Below are 19,005 nucleotides of genomic sequence, written 5' to 3' on the forward strand. Positions count from 1 at the left end.
GTGAGCTGCAATGACCCCCCCCCCATGCACTTGGCAAAGGTCTGGAGCACAGATCTGAGACTGAAAGGAAGTAATTTATTCACAGTGGTCTTTTCCTACCATGAACATCGGGAGCTTCCAATGTTTGCTGGATATCAGGATGTGGAAAATAAGCATCCTGCAACTCTATTAAGCTCAGCCATTCCCCTTGATGGAGATGATGGTAGATCTGATGGAGAGCCAACATCCTGAACTCTTCTATGCAAACCCATCTGTTTGCTTTTGCCTGGTCCAGAATGTGTTAGATCTAATTCTTGGTCCTTTCTTCTTGGAGAAAGTCTTTTGAAAGGAGTTGGGACCTTTTACAACGCATGTTTTTGCAAGAAAATGGAAACATCTTGCTGTAGTTCTTCTGCATGGAACGGGGATGAGCTCTTTGGTGTGAGTACTGCTGGTGTAGAATACTTGAAACGGAAACAGTAACCATTTTTCACAATACTCACAACCCATTTTAAACTGGTTATATTTTGACACTCTTCCAAGTAAGAAGGAACTCATTGCTTTCCATCAGTGTTTGGTTTAGTGGCTTGGGAAGGTCGCTGTTGATCTCCTCTGCCTCTTGACCTATGTCTTAGCTGCTGATGCCTCTGCTGTGACATTTGGTTCTTCCCTTGAGGACAATGAGGGGCTTCAACACAGTGATGGAAATATTGGCAGTCGTAGGGCCTATAGGAATGTCTCCTATATGCCTTTTTATTTCCTCCAGATCTATCGCCTGAAGAGAGTCAAGTTCAGTCTTTGAGCAACACATTTCATTGTCAGAATGAGAACCAAAAACTGTTCCCCGAAAAAGGGAGGTTTAGGATTTGTGCTGAACTTCAGGCTTGAACCTCGTGAGTAAGCCAGGATGAGCAGCATGGAGCTAGACTGACATTATCGATGTGCTGCTATAATGGAGGTATCCTCTGTAAAATAATCTGATTGGACGATATCATGACCTTGCTGACTATTTCTTGAAAACCTGACATTTGTCTCTGATTAGGTCTTCTATGAAGTGATGAATAAAGTCCATACTGCCTTCATGGTAAGAGCAAAAGTGACACCCACTTTGCTGACCACAGGACTTCTCACTTTCCTTGTCCGGAGGAACAGTAGAAGAGGTGGCTGTGGTGGCATGAAGTTCTCAGATAGCATAAACAATGACATATCCCTGTGTCGGAGCTGTACAAAGAAATGGCAGATCCTGGTCTAGTGGTCTGTACTTTTTCTGTAGGCTGGATGGTGCAGTCTTGATAGATGCCAAGGCTGGTTCTATAAGACCTAGAACCAGACGTAACAATCGTCTGGAGACAGACTGCTGGATCTTATTTGAAGGTTTTCCTTTTGGTGGTACAGGTTATGCCCTTCCATTTCTAGACACCCTCCCCCATTCCCCAAATTGGCATCCAGAGGGTGGCTGATTATGCCAGCATCCTTTGGAAAGAAGTGTTAATGTTGTTCACCACGGGCCAATTGTGGTGGTGTCCCTAGCTTAGAATAAGACATTCAAGTGTTATGAACCTTGCACAGGTTCTACTAGCCCTGAACCACAAGATAATATGGTGCTGCTGGCCTGCAGGGCTTCTAGCTTTGTGTACCAGTCCTGTATTCACACAGGAAGCCAATCCACTATGTGGGGGAGATCAGACCAATTACAGTTCTGAATCCAAAGTTTTGGACATACTTGGGTTTCTATAGTTTTTACAAAAGTCATGTCCGTGGTTGTTGCCCACATTTGTAGGTCAATATACATGCATTGCTGTACCTCAATGACTGGCTGTTGAAGGGGGCTCACCTCAGCTTGTCTCTGTAGAAGACCATGTTGCTGTGGTCCACCCTGGTATTTCCCAAAGAGTCCACGTGTCATCTTGGATCTTTACAGAGGCTGTCTTGAATGTCCTTCCACCTTCGCCGCTTACCCGGGACATTCAAGCTATACTTTAGAGTGAGAGCCATTTATCCACACCTGATGGTACCCAGGTCCCTTAGCCTGTTAGAGTCTTGCATCATACATGTGCATTATATTTGGCAGCATGAGAGCCCTTCAGTGGAAAATGGGCTTGCAGAGGCCCAATATTGGGCAACAAATTCATACAAGATCAAGATTTCAATGAGGTTGCTCAGGACCTTCACTGACTGATCCTGTGGAGGATGACCAATGCCATTTTGACCTCCAGAAGATCATTATCAAAATCTCCTCTGTAAGTCAGAGAGGTGACAAATGTGCTGTCCCACAGTTTGGGAGGTTAAATGGACAAATGGGGAAATCTGAGGTCTATGTTCACCAGCTCTGAGGTGAGAGCCAAACCAAATTCCATTAACAGCATGTCAATCCAAGTGTTAACTGACAACACAACTGCCATCTGGTAGTGGAACAAGTAAGTCAGCTTGAGGTCACAAGCCTACTGTCTGGAGGCATTGGGGTTGTGTCACCGGCTGGTGCTACACAGAATCCGACGGTCAGATGTCTAGCATGATCTCTGAACATGAAAGTAGACTAATTCAGCAGGAATCATCATGAGGATCTCGAGGTGTAGGGAGCTGGCTCTCTATATAGTCTACCAAAATGAAGTAAACTGTGCACAGAGTCCAGGTCTCCCCACTAGTGTACAAAGGCTTGTTTTAACAGTCCCAAGTTGCACTATTTGTGGTAGTGTGGTTGAGCAGTCTAAGGCTTTATCAAAGGGGGAGTGTTGGGCATTTGTTGTACACACCAAGTCAAAAAATGAGACATACACTCAATAAGGAAATTTGATACCAATTGAGAAAATAACATTTATAGTATTAATTTAGACACCAAACACCTTCAGGATCAGGTAAGTACTTTGAGTTAGCGATTTTTGGAAACACAAAATACAGCTGTCAGATTTAAGGCATGAGCCTCGAACGCAGTTATGTTAACATACGGGAGAACATGCACTGCATAGGGTCACTTGTAAATGACTTACAGGATTGTTCTTCTGGACTTAAGTTAAGTAGGGGCCGAGGTCCTAGAAAGCACCAGCAGGTCGAGTTTACCTGCCCTAGTGTGTCAGTTTGCAGAGGTGATGCCTTCAGTGGCAGCCTCGAATGCTACACCCTAAAGTCAATGGAGAAAAGTACCTGTCGGAAGAAAAGCAGCAAGTGGGAGCTGTGGAGACCAGTCCAGCAGGACCCAAAGGAAGGCTCAGCTCCTGAGGGTCTCAGTTCCACCGAGACACCAATGGTTTCAATGGACTCTGGCTTTGAGGGTCGGGTGCATGGGTGTTTTGTCCGGTGGGTTGGCAGGTTTGAGCTGAACTGTTCTTGCTGCACCTGCAGAAGAGGGGAAAGAAACACAGAAACACAACTTTTGGTGTGGAGGTGGCCGCTCTCAGCTTGCAACTAGCTGGGGTACAATGGGTATTGGTACAGGGAAGTGCCAGGCAGGGTCAGCATCTCACAGACTGGAAGGATCGACAGGGATGACCTCCCGACCACTGTATCTTCTTCCTGGTGAGATGCTCCCACGGTGGACCTAATGATCAGCAAAACGGGGGACTGGGCAACTGCACTCAGTGCCTCCTGGTGCCGAGACGTGGCTCCTCCACTCCAAGGGAGATGATAGCTGGTCAGTGAAGTGCTGGCAGTCCTTCAAGGCTCTGGGCAGATGTACAGCTGCAGGACAAGTTGGGTCTTTGCAGTTGCCACCAAATCCACAGCTAGTCCACAGTTCTTGCGTCTTCGGCTCTTCTTTGTCCTCCTTCTTGTAGTTAGCCTAATCTGTGTTCCTGACGTTGGCGGGCCATCTAAATACTGAATGTAGGGTTGTTAAGGGGAGTGAAGGGTAGAAGTCAATGTGCTACATACCCCTGGGGTCACTACACCCCTTATATGAACACTTCCTGTGGGGAGAGGACATAACCATGTCCCAGAGTTCCTAATTTCACCACAAACGAGATGGTGGAACCCTTCCTTCGTGGAGCATATTAGGCAGCTCAGCTTTGGGGTGTGACAAGCCTGCAGGTACAATACACCTACAGCATAGCTAAATCATGCCTGTCCTGGTGCTAAATGGGCCTCAGGGCAAGGATGGCATTCCCAAGATCTGGGGGAAACGAGGGTTGCGTATTAAAGGGGAGCAGAGACTCTGAAGCCTCCAGCCCAAGTATGCTGGTTTACTAGCCATGCTGCTGCAGGAGGTGACAACACCTTCCTCTGGAGCAGGCACTGTTTTTGGACTCAGAGCGCGGGCTCTCACCGTCAGGGGGTCAGAAACTTGTCTGTGGTGGCAGGGTGGTCGATACCAGTCAGATAGCACATTAGAAGACTAGTAGATTTTCACGGGGCACCTCTAAGGTGCCCTCTGAATGCATGCCATAATAAATCCAATACTGGCATCAGTATGGATTTATTAAGACAAGGTGTTTGAAATCAAACACCATAGGTGTCCGTGAAACCAATATGTAGCTGGGTAACTCATAATGACCAGTGCCCAGTACATATCTTAAGATGACTTCCCAGTTCACTTGCAATATGTAGTAATCAAACTAGGCATCACACGGGCATATCTACCCATGCAGGTATGTCCTCACATAAAATATAATGCACCCACCCTTAGTGCTCCAAGGCCTGCTGTAGGGGTGACCTACATGTCTTATATGTAGTGACTGTGGCATGGCACATAATAAGTGTGCCATGTCATGTTTTCACACATGATTTGCAGTGACAGTCCAAATGCAATTTGTAGGGGTGGTCCCTTAGTGTGGCATAATACATGCTGTAGCCCCTAGGGACCCTCTTTTGAACCCATGTCATTGGTACCAGGGTACCATTTAGAAGGGACTTACAGGGGTGTTAAAGGGTGTGCCAACTGTACACAATTAGACCATTTTACCTTGTTCTTAGGGAAAGAGCACTGGGGACCTGCTTAGCAGGGACCCAATGTACAGTCAGTCGAAAAACCTCAGTACCTGTGGCAAAAGGTGGAGGTGACCATGTCAAAAAGGAGCACTCCCTACACAGAGGAGGCACAGGCAATCTTCGCACAGTGGATAAGCCAATGATATACCTTTCTGCTACCTTCAGTAAAGGTCAAGGCCAAGTGTTTGTACTCTAGAGTTTCCATCTTGAGTACTCCTCCTTTAGTGGGGATTCAACATACTGTATACCTTTTAATCTCATGTCTCTGATTCAGAGGTTGCTGAAGAACTCAGGCAGGACAGAGCATGACTCATTTTGATAGCACCAGACTGGGCTCAGGTCTGTATAACCATCTCTTGATTGAGCATATGCTTTCCTCTTTGGGTGCCTCTACCTCTTCATTAGGATCTGATGTCCCAGCAGGGTGGCAGAGCTTTACAACCAAACCTGCGCAATCTACACCACCGCAAGAAACAGAATGACTACTGGTATAGGACCCAGGATTCTACTTCGCCCTGCTGGTTTCACTACCACACAATGTGCTGTTGTCCATAACAACCTGCTCCGGCCTCCGCTCTATGGATGGAGGAAAGCCTTCAGGGCCAGATAAACACTCTGCAGTTCAGGTTGGTTGAAGAGGCCCACCACTGTAGATCAGAGTACTCAGATTTCCACCTTCCCCAGGTGACACTCCGAACTGAGCATTAATGTGACAGTCACTAGTGCCAGCTCTGGGTTGGGCAGCGAGAATGGCCTGCTACAGTACAAACTGTAATTTGTCAACCAACACTGCAAATCATGTGCAGTTTCCTTCAAGACTTGGATGGTGTTTGAAAGGCGGTCTTGAAGCTGGGCCTTCTGTGATTTCAGGTTCCACTGCGAGGCTTGCATGTGCCACCTGACGTAGTTGACAATGATGTAAGAGGCTAAAAAAGCTTTAGAATCATCCTGATCTGTATACTGTACTGAGCCTCTAACATCAGTATCCATAGACAAGTGTCCTGGAGATTTTGCAGAAGAAAAGCCCTAAACTCAAACATGGCCTGGATTGCCCCAATAAACGTAAGCCTTTAGTAAGGAATTAGGTGTGACTTTGGCTCGTTTTGGGGGAAACTCAACAATGTTAAAGGTTCTGCATTATCTGCAGGTGGCCTGAGACTGACTGCGGTGAGCATGCCTTCGGTGGCCAGTTATCGATCTATGGGAATACAGGAACTCAACCTCAGAAGAGGGGCAGTGACCACCGCCATCACTTTTGTAAAAACTAGAGGCGAATTGGTGAGGCTTAAAAGGAGCACAGCAAACTGGAAATGCTCCTGGCGCATTTTGCATCACAGGTAACGCCTGTGGGACTGCAGGTAGATCATATGAAAATCCCCATAATGTAAGTCCAAGTACACAGTTCAGTTCTCCCAGGTCCAGGGCAGATAGGATCCGAGTCAAAGCGAGAATTTTGAATTAGTCCTGGAAGGTATTCAGGGGTCAGCGATCCGAGATAGGCCTCAGCCCCTGTCCTTTTTGGGAATGCAGGCACAGTGTAAAGAACAACCCCACCGTTCTCTAAATCCGGTACCCTCTCTATGGCACCCTTTGAAAGTAATAGGAGTTCCTCCAGCAGCATTATGGAGAAATGCTCTACTAAAATTTGTTTTGGTGTGAGACGAAAATTGGCTGAGGAGGAGAGAAAAGGTAGGACGCAGCTTGTTTGAACAATCTGCAAGACCCATTGTCAGAGATGACAGACTGCTGTAAGAAGCTGGTTCTGTATACAGTGGACTAAAAAAGGTACAGTATGTAAAGAGTCCAAGCAAACCCCAGAGGAATTACAGAGCCACAAATGGCACCCCAAATGCTCTCTTTTGTGGTAATGAGGCCGAGCAGTTAGGCATATCAGAGGGTAATGCTAAGCATGTAAGCACACACATAGGCAGTAAAGTGAGACCCACTCAAAGAAATCAAACACCAATTTATAAAAATAACTTGTATATAAATTTAGATACCAAGATCACCGGAAACAGGTGAGTACTTTTCGAGATAGGAATTTTTAGACTTTTCTAAATTCAAAACCTAGTGCATTTTTCTGTAGCTGCAATGTTACTCTATAGAGGCGAAACAGATACTTCGTAGCAACTTACAAGGCCAAACTTCTGGACTTAAGGTGAGGACACAGTAGGGTCCTAGGGCACACCAACAGGTCACCTTGGGCAGCACTGGGGCGGCCAGGTGCAGTTCAGTGTTGGGGCACTGTGTAAATCAATGGGGATCGGTCCGGTCACAAAGAAACTACGAGGAGGACTGAATATCTAGTGCGGGTGAACCACCAAAGGGATTCAGTTCTATTGATGCTCGGTGTAGGAAGTTGGCTCTGTATGTGCTATTTCAAAGTAAGGAATAGCATGCACAGAGTCCAAGGGTTCCCCTTAGGGGTAAAATAGTGGTAAAAATAGATAATACTAATGCTCTATTTTGTGGTAGTGTGGTCGAGCAGTAGGCTTATCCAAGGAGTAGTGTTAAGCATTTGTTGTACATACACATAGACAATAAATGAGGTACACACACTCAGAGACAAATCCAGCCAATAGGTTTTTATATAGAAAAATATCTTTTCTTAGTTTATTTTAAGAACCACAGGTTCAAATTCTACATGTAATATCTCATTCGAAAGGTATTGCAGGTAAGTACTTTAGGAACTTCAAATCATCAAAATTGCATGTATACTTTTCAAGTTATTCACAAATAGCTGTTTTAAAAGTGGACACTTAGTGCAATTTTCACAGTTCCTAGGGGAGGTAAGTATTTGTTAGGTTAACCAGGTAAGTAAGACACTTACAGGGCTTAGTTCTTGGTCCAAGGTAGCCCACCGTTGGGGGTTCAGAGCAACCCCAAAGTCACCACACCAGCAGCTCAGGGCCGGTCAGGTGCAGAGTTCAAAGTGGTGCCCAAAACACATAGGCTAGAATGGAGAGAAGGGGGTGCCCCGGTTCCGGTCTGCTTGCAGGTAAGTACCCGCGTCTTCGGAGGGCAGACCAGGGGGGTTTTGTAGGGCACCGGGGGGGACACAAGTCCACACAGAAATTTCACCCTCAGCGGCGCGGGGGCGGCCGGGTGCAGTGTAGAAACAAGCGTCGGGTTCGCAATGTTAGTCTATGAGAGATCTCGGGATCTCTTCAGCGCTGCAGGCAGGCAAGGGGGGGATTCCTCGGGGAAACCTCCACTTGGGCGAGGGAGGGGGACTCCTGGGGGTCACTCCTCCAGTGAAAGTCCGGTCCTTCAGGTCCTGGGGGCTGCGGGTGCAGGGTCTCTCCCAGGCGTCGGGACTTTAGGTTCAAAGAGTCGCGGTCAGGGGAAGCCTCGGGATTCCCTCTGCAGGCGGCGCTGTGGGGGCTCAGGGGGGACAGGTTTTTGTACTCACAGTCTTAGAGTAGTCCTGGGGTCCCTCCGGAGGTGTTGGATCGCCACCAGCCGAGTCGGGGTCGCCGGGTGCAGTGTTGCAAGTCTCACGCCTTTTGCGGGGAGCTTGCAGGGTTCTTTAAAGCCGCTGGAAACAAAGTTGCAGCCTTTCTTGGAGCAGGTCCGCTGTCCTCGGGAGTTTCTTGTCTTTTCGAAGCAGGGGCAGTCCTCAGAGGATGTCGAGGTCGCTGGTCCCTTTGGAAGGCGTCGCTGGAGCAGGATCTTTGGAAGGCAGGAGACAGGCCGGTGAGTTTCTGGGGCCAAGGCAGTAGTCGTCTTCTGGTCTTCCTCTGCAGGGGTTTTCAGCTAGGCAGTCCTTCTTCTTGTAGTTGCAGGAATCTAATTTTCTAGGGTTCAGGGTAGCCCTTAAATACTAAATTTAAGGGCGTGTTTAGGTCTGGGGGGTTAGTAGCCAATGGCTACTAGCCCTGAGGGTGGGTACACCCTCTTTGTGCCTCCTCCCAAGGGGAGGGGGTCACAATCCTAACCCTATTGGGGGAATCCTCCATCTGCAAGATGGAGGATTTCTAAAAGTTAGAGTCACCTCAGCTCAGGACACCTTAGGGGCTGTCCTGACTGGCCAGTGACTCCTCCTTGTTATTCTCATTATTTTCTCCGGCCTTGCCGCCAAAAGTGGGGCCTGGCCGGAGGGGGCGGGCAACTCCACTAGCTGGAGTGTCCTGCTGGGTTGGCACAAAGGAGGTGAGCCTTTGAGGCTCACCGCCAGGTGTGACAATTCCTGCCTGGGAGAGGTGTTAGCATCTCCACCCAGGGCAGGCTTTGTTACTGGCCTCAGAGTGACAAAGGCACTCTCCCCATGGGGCCAGCAACATGTCTCGGTTTGTGGCAGGCTGCTAAAACTAGTCAGCCTACATAGATAGTCGGTTAAGTTTCAGGGGGCACCTCTAAGGTGCCCTCTGTGGTGTATTTTACAATAAAATGTACACTGGCATCAGTGTGCATTTATTGTGCTGAGAAGTTTGATACCAAACTTCCCAGTTTTCAGTGTAGCCATTATGGTGCTGTGGAGTTCGTGTTTGACAGACTCCCAGACCATATACTCTTATGGCTACCCTGCACTTACAATGTCTAAGGTTTTGCTTAGACACTGTAGGGGTACCATGCTCATGCACTGGTACCCTCACCTATGGTATAGTGCACCCTGCCTTAGGGCTGTAAGGCCTGCTAGAGGGGTGTCCTACCTATACTGCATAGGCAGTGAGAGGCTGGCATGGCACCCTGAGGGGAGTGCCATGTCGACTTACTCATTTTGTTCTCACTAGCACACACAGGCTTGTAAGCAGTGTGTCTGTGCTGAGTGAGGGGTCTCTAGGGTGGCATAAGACATGCTGCAGCCCTTAGAGACCTTCCTTGGCATCAGGGCCCTTGGTACTAGAAGTACCAGTTACAAGGGACTTATCTGAATGCCAGGGTGTGCCAATTGTGGATACAATGGTACATTTTAGGTGAAGGAACACTGGTGCTGGGGCCTGGTTAGCAGGGTCCCAGCACGCTTCTCAGTCAAGTCAGCATCAGTATCAGGCAAAAAGTGGGGGGTAACTGCAACAGGGAGCCATTTCTTTACACAAGCCCCCCCCAGCCCACAGGCCAGGAGACTCAGCCAACGCTGGAAGAGTCTTCCTAGTCTGTCAGGCGAGGAAGAGTAGAGGAAATGGCTGGTTTGTTGCAGGGCCTACTCTGCCTTACATCCTCCTGTTCAGGTCATTCCCTCTGGGGAACTGACCCACTTCCACAGTGATAGGACCTAGTCTGAACTGCCTCTTGTCTGTGCTTTTTATGTCTTCACCCATTCTCTCTATTTTGAGGTCAGAGGTATCCACCTCTGCTAATCTTATCTTAGCCAGGGTCACCCCTAGCTTACCCAAAGAGGTTACCCAGAGCTGGAGTAACCCCACCATGACCACCAGGGTCAGGGGGCCTAACTTGTTATTTGGCATGGGGTCAGACCACCATGCCAAGGATAGTGCAGCCATAAAGGCTAACACCCAGCAGAGGCCACTGACAGCTGTCAGTGCCCAGAACCACACCTTTAGCTCTTCACCTACAAGGGAAGGGGCTAAGTTACAGGCTTCTTTGGGTTCAGGGTGCCTGTCTGCTGTATTAGAGTGGGGGGTTACCACATCTTGTAGTAAACACCCTTCTTCCACTCTTTCTTCTGTTAGCTGAGGAGCCACCCACTCAGGCTTAACAGTTGCCTGACTAGCCAGGACTTCTTGTGGGTCAGGTTGGACTTTATCAGAGCCATTTTTGGAGTTCTCCCCTACTGGAGCAGAATCTCCTTGGCTTGCTGGAACCTTGGCTAAAGGTTGTCCACCTTTCCTACTCTGTTTCCTTTTCTTTTTCCTCTGGGGCCTACTTGCATTTACTGCAGAGGCAGGCACTCCAGAATCCTTGGGAGAGGACTGGCCCTGGACCAGTTCTTCTCTTAGGCTCTGACTAACCTCTGGGTAGTCATTTCCAAGGAGACAATCAAGGGGGAGGTCTGTACTGACTACCACCCTTCTCCAGCTACAAGTTCCACCCACTTCTATGGGCACAAGAGCCACAGGCCTATTAGTGACCCTGTCTGGGCTAACTCTTACTCTGGCCATCTCACCTGGGATGTACTGGTTTGAGAGCACCAGCCTATCATGCACAATAGTGTGACTGGCACAAGTGTCTCTCAGGGCAGTGGCTGGGATTCCATTCACCTGTAGGTGGTGGAAGTGTCTACTTCCCTCTGGAATCTCCAACTCACCTGTTGGGCCCATTTTCCAGTTGAAAGCTATGAAGACCTCCTCATCTGAGGAGTCATCTCCAATGGCTACACTGGTTACCCCTGGAATTTTGTTCTGGGGTTTGTTTTTGGGACAAGAATTGTCCTTGGTGTGGTGCCCAGACTGTTTACAGTTGTGGCACCATGCCTTAGTGGCATCCCAGTTCTTACCCTGGTACCCACCTTGGTTTTGGGTTGTGTCTTGGGGCCCACCCACCTGTTCTGGTTTTTGGGGGCCTACAGAGGACTCTTTTTCTTTGTTTCTAGTGTCACCCACTTTCTCCTGGGGAGTTTTTGTAACCCCTTTCTTTTGGTCACCCCCAGTGGAAGTTTTGGTTACCCTAGTCTTGACCCAGTGGTCTGCCTTCTTTCCCAATTCTTGGGGAGAAATTGGACCTAGGTCTACCAGATACTGATGCAACTTTTCATTGAAGCAGTTACTTAAAATGTGTTCTTTCATAAACAAATTATAAAGCCCAACATAGTCACACACTTCATTTCCAGTTAACCAACCATCTAGTGTTTTTACTGAGTAGTCTACAAAATCAACCCAGGTCTGGCTCGAGGATTTTTGAGCCCCCCTGAATCTAATTCTATACTCCTCAGTGGAGAATCCAAAGCCCTCAATCAGGGTACCCTTCATGAGGTCATAAGATTCTGCATCTTTTCCAGAGAGTGTGAGGAGTCTATCCCTACACTTTCCAGTGAACATTTCCCAAAGGAGAGCACCCCAGTGAGATCTGTTTACTTTTCTGGTTACACAAGCCCTCTCAAAAGCTGTGAACCATTTGGTGATGTCATCACCATCTTCATATTTTGTTACAATCCCTTTGGGGATTTTTAGGATGTCAGGAGAATCTCTGACCCTATTTAAGTTGCTGCCACCATCGATGGGACCTAGGCCCATCTCTTTTCTTTCCCTTTCTATGGCTAGGAGCTGCTTTTCCAAAGCCAATCTTTTGACCATCCTGGCTAACAGGGGGTCATCTTCACTGGAGTTATCCTCAGTGATTTCAGAGGTGTTGGTCTCTCCTGTGAGGGAACCAGCATCTCTGACTATTATTTTTGGAGTTAGGGTTTGAGGGACCCTGTTCTCCCTAGATAGGACTGGTAGGGGGGAATTTTCCTCCAAGTCACTATCCTCTTCCTCTGAGTTGCCACCCTCAGAGGGGTTGGCCTTTTCAAACTCTGCCAAAAGCTCCTGGAGCTGTATTTTGGTAGGTTTGGGGCCCATTGTTATTTTCTTTATTTTACAGAGTGACCTTAGCTCCCTCATCTTAAGATGGAGGTAAGGTGTGGTGTCGAGTTCCACCACAGTCACATCTGTGCTAGACATTTTGCTTCTAAAAGTTGGAATACTTTTTAAGAATCTACAACTGGTTCTAGAATCTAATTCAAACTTTTACAAACTTTTAAACTCTAAAAGAAATGCTAAACAGGATCTAACACAAGGCCCTAGCAGGTCTTTTAAGAATTTAGAAAACTTTTCAAATTGCAAAAATCAATTTCTAATGACAATTTTGGAATTTGTCGTGTGATCAGGTATTGGCTGAGTAGTCCAGCAAATGCAAAGTCTTGTACCCCACCGCTGATCCACCAATGTAGGAAGTTGGCTCTGTATGTGCTATTTCAAAGTAAGGAATAGCATGCACAGAGTCCAAGGGTTCCCCTTAGGGGTAAAATAGTGGTAAAAATAGATAATACTAATGCTCTATTTTGTGGTAGTGTGGTCGAGCAGTAGGCTTATCCAAGGAGTAGTGTTAAGCATTTGTTGTACATACACATAGACAATAAATGAGGTACACACACTCAGAGACAAATCCAGCCAATAGGTTTTTATATAGAAAAATATCTTTTCTTAGTTTATTTTAAGAACCACAGGTTCAAATTCTACATGTAATATCTCATTCGAAAGGTATTGCAGGTAAGTACTTTAGGAACTTCAAATCATCAAAATTGCATGTATACTTTTCAAGTTATTCACAAATAGCTGTTTTAAAAGTGGACACTTAGTGCAATTTTCACAGTTCCTAGGGGAGGTAAGTATTTGTTAGGTTAACCAGGTAAGTAAGACACTTACAGGGCTTAGTTCTTGGTCCAAGGTAGCCCACCGTTGGGGGTTCAGAGCAACCCCAAAGTCACCACACCAGCAGCTCAGGGCCGGTCAGGTGCAGAGTTCAAAGTGGTGCCCAAAACACATAGGCTAGAATGGAGAGAAGGGGGTGCCCCGGTTCCGGTCTGCTTGCAGGTAAGTACCCGCGTCTTCGGAGGGCAGACCAGGGGGGTTTTGTAGGGCACCGGGGGGGACACAAGTCCACACAGAAATTTCACCCTCAGCGGCGCGGGGGCGGCCGGGTGCAGTGTAGAAACAAGCGTCGGGTTCGCAATGTTAGTCTATGAGAGATCTCGGGATCTCTTCAGCGCTGCAGGCAGGCAAGGGGGGGATTCCTCGGGGAAACCTCCACTTGGGCGAGGGAGGGGGACTCCTGGGGGTCACTCCTCCAGTGAAAGTCCGGTCCTTCAGGTCCTGGGGGCTGCGGGTGCAGGGTCTCTCCCAGGCGTCGGGACTTTAGGTTCAAAGAGTCGCGGTCAGGGGAAGCCTCGGGATTCCCTCTGCAGGCGGCGCTGTGGGGGCTCAGGGGGGACAGGTTTTTGTACTCACAGTCTTAGAGTAGTCCTGGGGTCCCTCCGGAGGTGTTGGATCGCCACCAGCCGAGTCGGGGTCGCCGGGTGCAGTGTTGCAAGTCTCACGCCTTTTGCGGGGAGCTTGCAGGGTTCTTTAAAGCCGCTGGAAACAAAGTTGCAGCCTTTCTTGGAGCAGGTCCGCTGTCCTCGGGAGTTTCTTGTCTTTTCGAAGCAGGGGCAGTCCTCAGAGGATGTCGAGGTCGCTGGTCCCTTTGGAAGGCGTCGCTGGAGCAGGATCTTTGGAAGGCAGGAGACAGGCCGGTGAGTTTCTGGGGCCAAGGCAGTAGTCGTCTTCTGGTCTTCCTCTGCAGGGGTTTTCAGCTAGGCAGTCCTTCTTCTTGTAGTTGCAGGAATCTAATTTTCTAGGGTTCAGGGTAGCCCTTAAATACTAAATTTAAGGGCGTGTTTAGGTCTGGGGGGTTAGTAGCCAATGGCTACTAGCCCTGAGGGTGGGTACACCCTCTTTGTGCCTCCTCCCAAGGGGAGGGGGTCACAATCCTAACCCTATTGGGGGAATCCTCCATCTGCAAGATGGAGGATTTCTAAAAGTTAGAGTCACCTCAGCTCAGGACACCTTAGGGGCTGTCCTGACTGGCCAGTGACTCCTCCTTGTTATTCTCATTATTTTCTCCGGCCTTGCCGCCAAAAGTGGGGCCTGGCCGGAGGGGGCGGGCAACTCCACTAGCTGGAGTGTCCTGCTGGGTTGGCACAAAGGAGGTGAGCCTTTGAGGCTCACCGCCAGGTGTGACAATTCCTGCCTGGGAGAGGTGTTAGCATCTCCACCCAGGGCAGGCTTTGTTACTGGCCTCAGAGTGACAAAGGCACTCTCCCCATGGGGCCAGCAACATGTCTCGGTTTGTGGCAGGCTGCTAAAACTAGTCAGCCTACATAGATAGTCGGTTAAGTTTCAGGGGGCACCTCTAAGGTGCCCTCTGTGGTGTATTTTACAATAAAATGTACACTGGCATCAGTGTGCATTTATTGTGCTGAGAAGTTTGATACCAAACTTCCCAGTTTTCAGTGTAGCCATTATGGTGCTGTGGAGTTCGTGTTTGACAGACTCCCAGACCATATACTCTTATGGCTACCCTGCACTTACAATGTCTAAGGTTTTGCTTAGACACTGTAGGGGTACCATGCTCATGCACTGGTACCCTCACCTATGGTATAGTGCACCCTGCCTTAGGGCTGTAAGGCCTGCTAGAGGGGTGTCCTACCTATACTGCATAGGCAGTGAGAGGCTGGCATGGCACCCTGAGGGGAGTGCCATGTCGACTTACTCATTTTGTTCTCACTAGCACACACAGGCTTGTAAGCAGTGTGTCTGTGCTGAGTGAGGGGTCTCTAGGGTGGCATAAGACATGCTGCAGCCCTTAGAGACCTTCCTTGGCATCAGGGCCCTTGGTACTAGAAGTACCAGTTACAAGGGACTTATCTGAATGCCAGGGTGTGCCAATTGTGGATACAATGGTACATTTTAGGTGAAGGAACACTGGTGCTGGGGCCTGGTTAGCAGGGTCCCAGCACGCTTCTCAGTCAAGTCAGCATCAGTATCAGGCAAAAAGTGGGGGGTAACTGCAACAGGGAGCCATTTCTTTACACTCGGGGATGTAGAAACACCAGTGTTCCTGTTCTCCTTTCTCCAGGGTGCCTGGGTGCAGAGGTGGTTTGGACCATCAGGTTTCCGTCACCAGTGGCGGTCGCAGTGGAGAAAGCCCACAGAAACAAGCTGCAGGCCTGGACTAGGGGACAAGTCTAGCTGAACCAACAAGTGGGCTTGGGTTTCATGAGTCTGGGAGACGTAGGGACACCAGAGGTGGTGGTCTTCTCGGCCCAGGATATCTGGTTACAGAGGTGCAGTGGAAAGTCAGGTTTTCATTACCAGAGACGGTCGTGGTGAAGGAAGGTCTGCAGAAAGAGGCTGCAGACGCTGTCCGGAAGTCCACAGTGGGTGAACTCAAAAGTGGGCTTCGTCTCTGGAGAGCCTGGTCACCACGTTGGCCCACTTCAGCTCAGGTTAGGCAACTCGGGAGCAGTGGTGATGTCCAGCGTAGTGTTTTTGCAGTCCCGGTCCTCACAATTCTTTCTTTGGTTGCCTGCAGATGCAGGGAAGTAGCTCCTGTGCTCCAAGGAAGTTCTTCTTGGTGATTTACGAGGCACTGGCAGCCTTAACTTTATTTCTTGGAGGCTACAGTGGCAGGGCAGGTTGGTTGCTTCACAAGGGTCGGGTGCAGCAGGCAGGCACTGTTGGTGTCAAGTCCATTCACGCTCCTCGGTTCTCAGGTCAGCAGGCTTCTTGTCCACTCCTTTTTACGGTTTCCAGCACAGAGCGGAGGTCCTGGTAATAGAGGGTCCCCTAAACACTCAATCTAGGGGGTGATAAGGGGAGTGCAGGGTAGTAGCCAATGGGCTACCTATCCCTGAGGTTATTACACCCCCCAGATGACCACTTCCTTTGGGGAGCGGGCATCACCTTGGCCCCGAATTCCTAATTCCACCACACACAAGATGACTGAATTAGTAAGACTGTGTTCACTTCAGTGTGGTCACCCTAGGGGTGTGTCCAGCCTGAAAATGCAACACGCCTCCTGTACAGCCAATTTTCCCACCTGTTCAGTTGTGCAGAAATTTCTATGCAGGGTTAATGAGCCTTAAAGAGAGCACTGTAAGCTATGCTATCTTTAAAGTGTTCCAAAGTGGAGTCTTCTTTTTCCACAAGGAGGAGAGGCCAATAATTTTTTTTTTACCATTAGCGAAGCCTGAATATCACCAGATAATTTGGTGGACTTTATCCAGGTGTGCCCCTCAAGGACTGCACTAGTTCAGGCTGCCCTGCCAATGCAGTTAGTTGTATCCAAACTGGCGCGGACAACATACTTGGCCACATACTGGCTGTCCTGTATCGCCCGAGTCAAAGCAACCTCTTAGATCCTCCAGGACCATCAACAAGATCTAGTTAGCCATCTCCCAAAGGATGTGTATCAGGCCAACAAACAGGCTGCGTTTAAGAATGCAGTGCCAAGCTGATAGAGGAAAATATGTGTTTGCCGTATTCACCAATTATTTTGTATTTTTTAGCAAAGGATTGATGGGGAATGAATTAGAGTTCACCTGACTTGTCAAGGCCCATAGAATAAGACTCTGTGGAGTATGGCGCTTGGTGAGAAAGCCTGGATCACTAGGCATCAGTCTGGGACATTTGGGCAAGTAAGAACATTGTTTCAACCGAGTAGTCATGAGGGCATTTGTGAGGGCATCATTAAATGGAAGCAAAGGCTCATAGACTGCAGGCCCAGGCTAAACATATTTCTGTCAAAACATTAGCTCGTATCAACAGAGGGCAGATGTTATTCTGGTACCATGTCAGCCCTCACACCCACCACAGCAAATTAGTTACTTTCCTCCGCTGATGGCCCATGTGGTGAGCAAGCTTTGTCTCAGCAGAAGTATCAGGCCCACTGCCTTTCTGTAAATAAAGTTATAAAGCATCAGAGTGACGAGGGAACAAGCCATCCCCCTCACCATCACCAATATCCTGGGGTGCACCTTGCTCTGGCTCGACATCAGTATCAGAGCCAAAAATATAATGAAGCCTCTGCTGATAGCTGTAATAAGGATTGAGTAAAGGGGTTAGAATCAGGTTGTGCTTTTTCAATCTCACAGCCCAATACCAATTCGGCTTGAGCTGACGTTGGTTCAGAATCTGACGTTGGTTCAGAATCTGACGTTGGTTCAGAATCTGACATCGGTTCAGGATCTGACATCGGTGTCCGCAGTGGATCATCCCCGAGCAAACGTGGCCCTAACCATAATGGATCTTGGGCCAGCGTGGAAGTCTGTAAGGAGCCGGGACTGGCCTGGTAGTGGGCCCTGAGGGAACAGACAGTTCCAGGGACAGACCAGCCAGCAGTAAACTGACTGGAGGCCCGTGCAGTACTGGACCCCAAAAGTGCACCAGTCAAAGCCAGAAGCATATTTAAAATTAGCAGCATGGACTATCTGAAGGCCTCTACATGTGTGGTGTCGACAATGGACTGGGAAAATCAGGGTACACTTGGATCAACTGAGGAAAATAGTCTATTGCCGGTGACCTTGAGTGTGACTGACATCTTGACGTCCTCTCACCTTTTCTGAGTGGCAGGATGGTTTCAAGTCCTGCTTCTCTGTTTTATCACTGCACTTGGGACTAATCAGAGGGACTTTAAGAAGAAGTGGAGAGGTCAGATAATGGCCTAATGACTGGAACCACACTGGGCCAGTGTCTGTGAGCAAGATCTGCGCAAAGGCTGTGGCTACCTCTTATGTTTGGCAACATACAACTTCTGCTCATTTTTGAAATGCCACTAAATGCATTTGTCACACTAATTTCGAGCCATATCCCGAACCCATGCAATTTTTGGAGGAGTTGTGAAAAAAACGACTAAGTCAGAAGCGGAACTCCGAATCCATGTCAGAAAGAAAGTAACAGACATCAGCTTCATCACTTCTGGAGAATTCGGAGCCAAAGTGGAGCTGCAAGACTCCACCTAGTGCCACGCAGAATCACTGCTACCACATCTCTGGGTGTAGTATGGTTGTTAGGGGATAGACTAAGACGAGGAATCTACAGCTAGGAGTATGAATCCGAAAAATGTTTTGATCTACGAAGTTCTTAATGCTGAACGAATACTAACGGTGTGTGTAAGCAAGGTCTGAGGACTTCTGAAACCATTTCTGCCATTTGTCTCTTCGCATTGACCTGTATCTGTTCTCACTAGTATGCTAATTTACATAAAAATATTGTATAGGTCTTACCTCTTCACGCAACGAATACTGCTCAATCAGTTTTTTTAGCTTTTCACCCAACTCAATGTTTTCTTGACGCAGTTTAGCATTGTACACATCGTGCTGTTCCATTTGAGTTTTTATCTCATTTAAGGTCATCTGGAAATGCGCACTAGCCTCTTTTCGTCGCTCTTCATCATCACGTGCTTGCTGTAGATTTTCTTCCTTTGAAATAAAAGCAATTAAGAGTTAAGTAATTCAAGGTAACAGCAACACAAAATGCCACTTTAATGCACAAAGAATATGCATAAAGTTACTTTCACCCTGAACGTCAGTTCTCCATCACAATTATCTTTCTTAAACTTACAAGATCTTGACTACGTTCAATCTGGGATGCATGAAAATATTTTCAGAGAAACAATTCTCTGATT

General features: G+C 48.1%; 1 protein-coding gene across 1 annotated transcript in view; it reads right to left on the reverse strand.

The window, feature by feature from the left end:
• Window positions 1-19,005, reverse strand: part of TXLNG (taxilin gamma) — a 347,757-nt gene that overhangs the window by 201,124 nt on the left and 127,628 nt on the right. The window contains exon 5 of the mRNA XM_069204538.1: window positions 18,605-18,799. Within this exon, the coding sequence (XP_069060639.1) occupies window positions 18,605-18,799 (195 nt within the window). The remainder of the gene's footprint in view (window positions 1-18,604; window positions 18,800-19,005) is intronic.

This window comes from Pleurodeles waltl, chromosome 8 (assembly GCF_031143425.1).
Source record: "Pleurodeles waltl isolate 20211129_DDA chromosome 8, aPleWal1.hap1.20221129, whole genome shotgun sequence".
NCBI classification, from domain to species: domain Eukaryota; kingdom Metazoa; phylum Chordata; class Amphibia; order Caudata; family Salamandridae; genus Pleurodeles; species Pleurodeles waltl.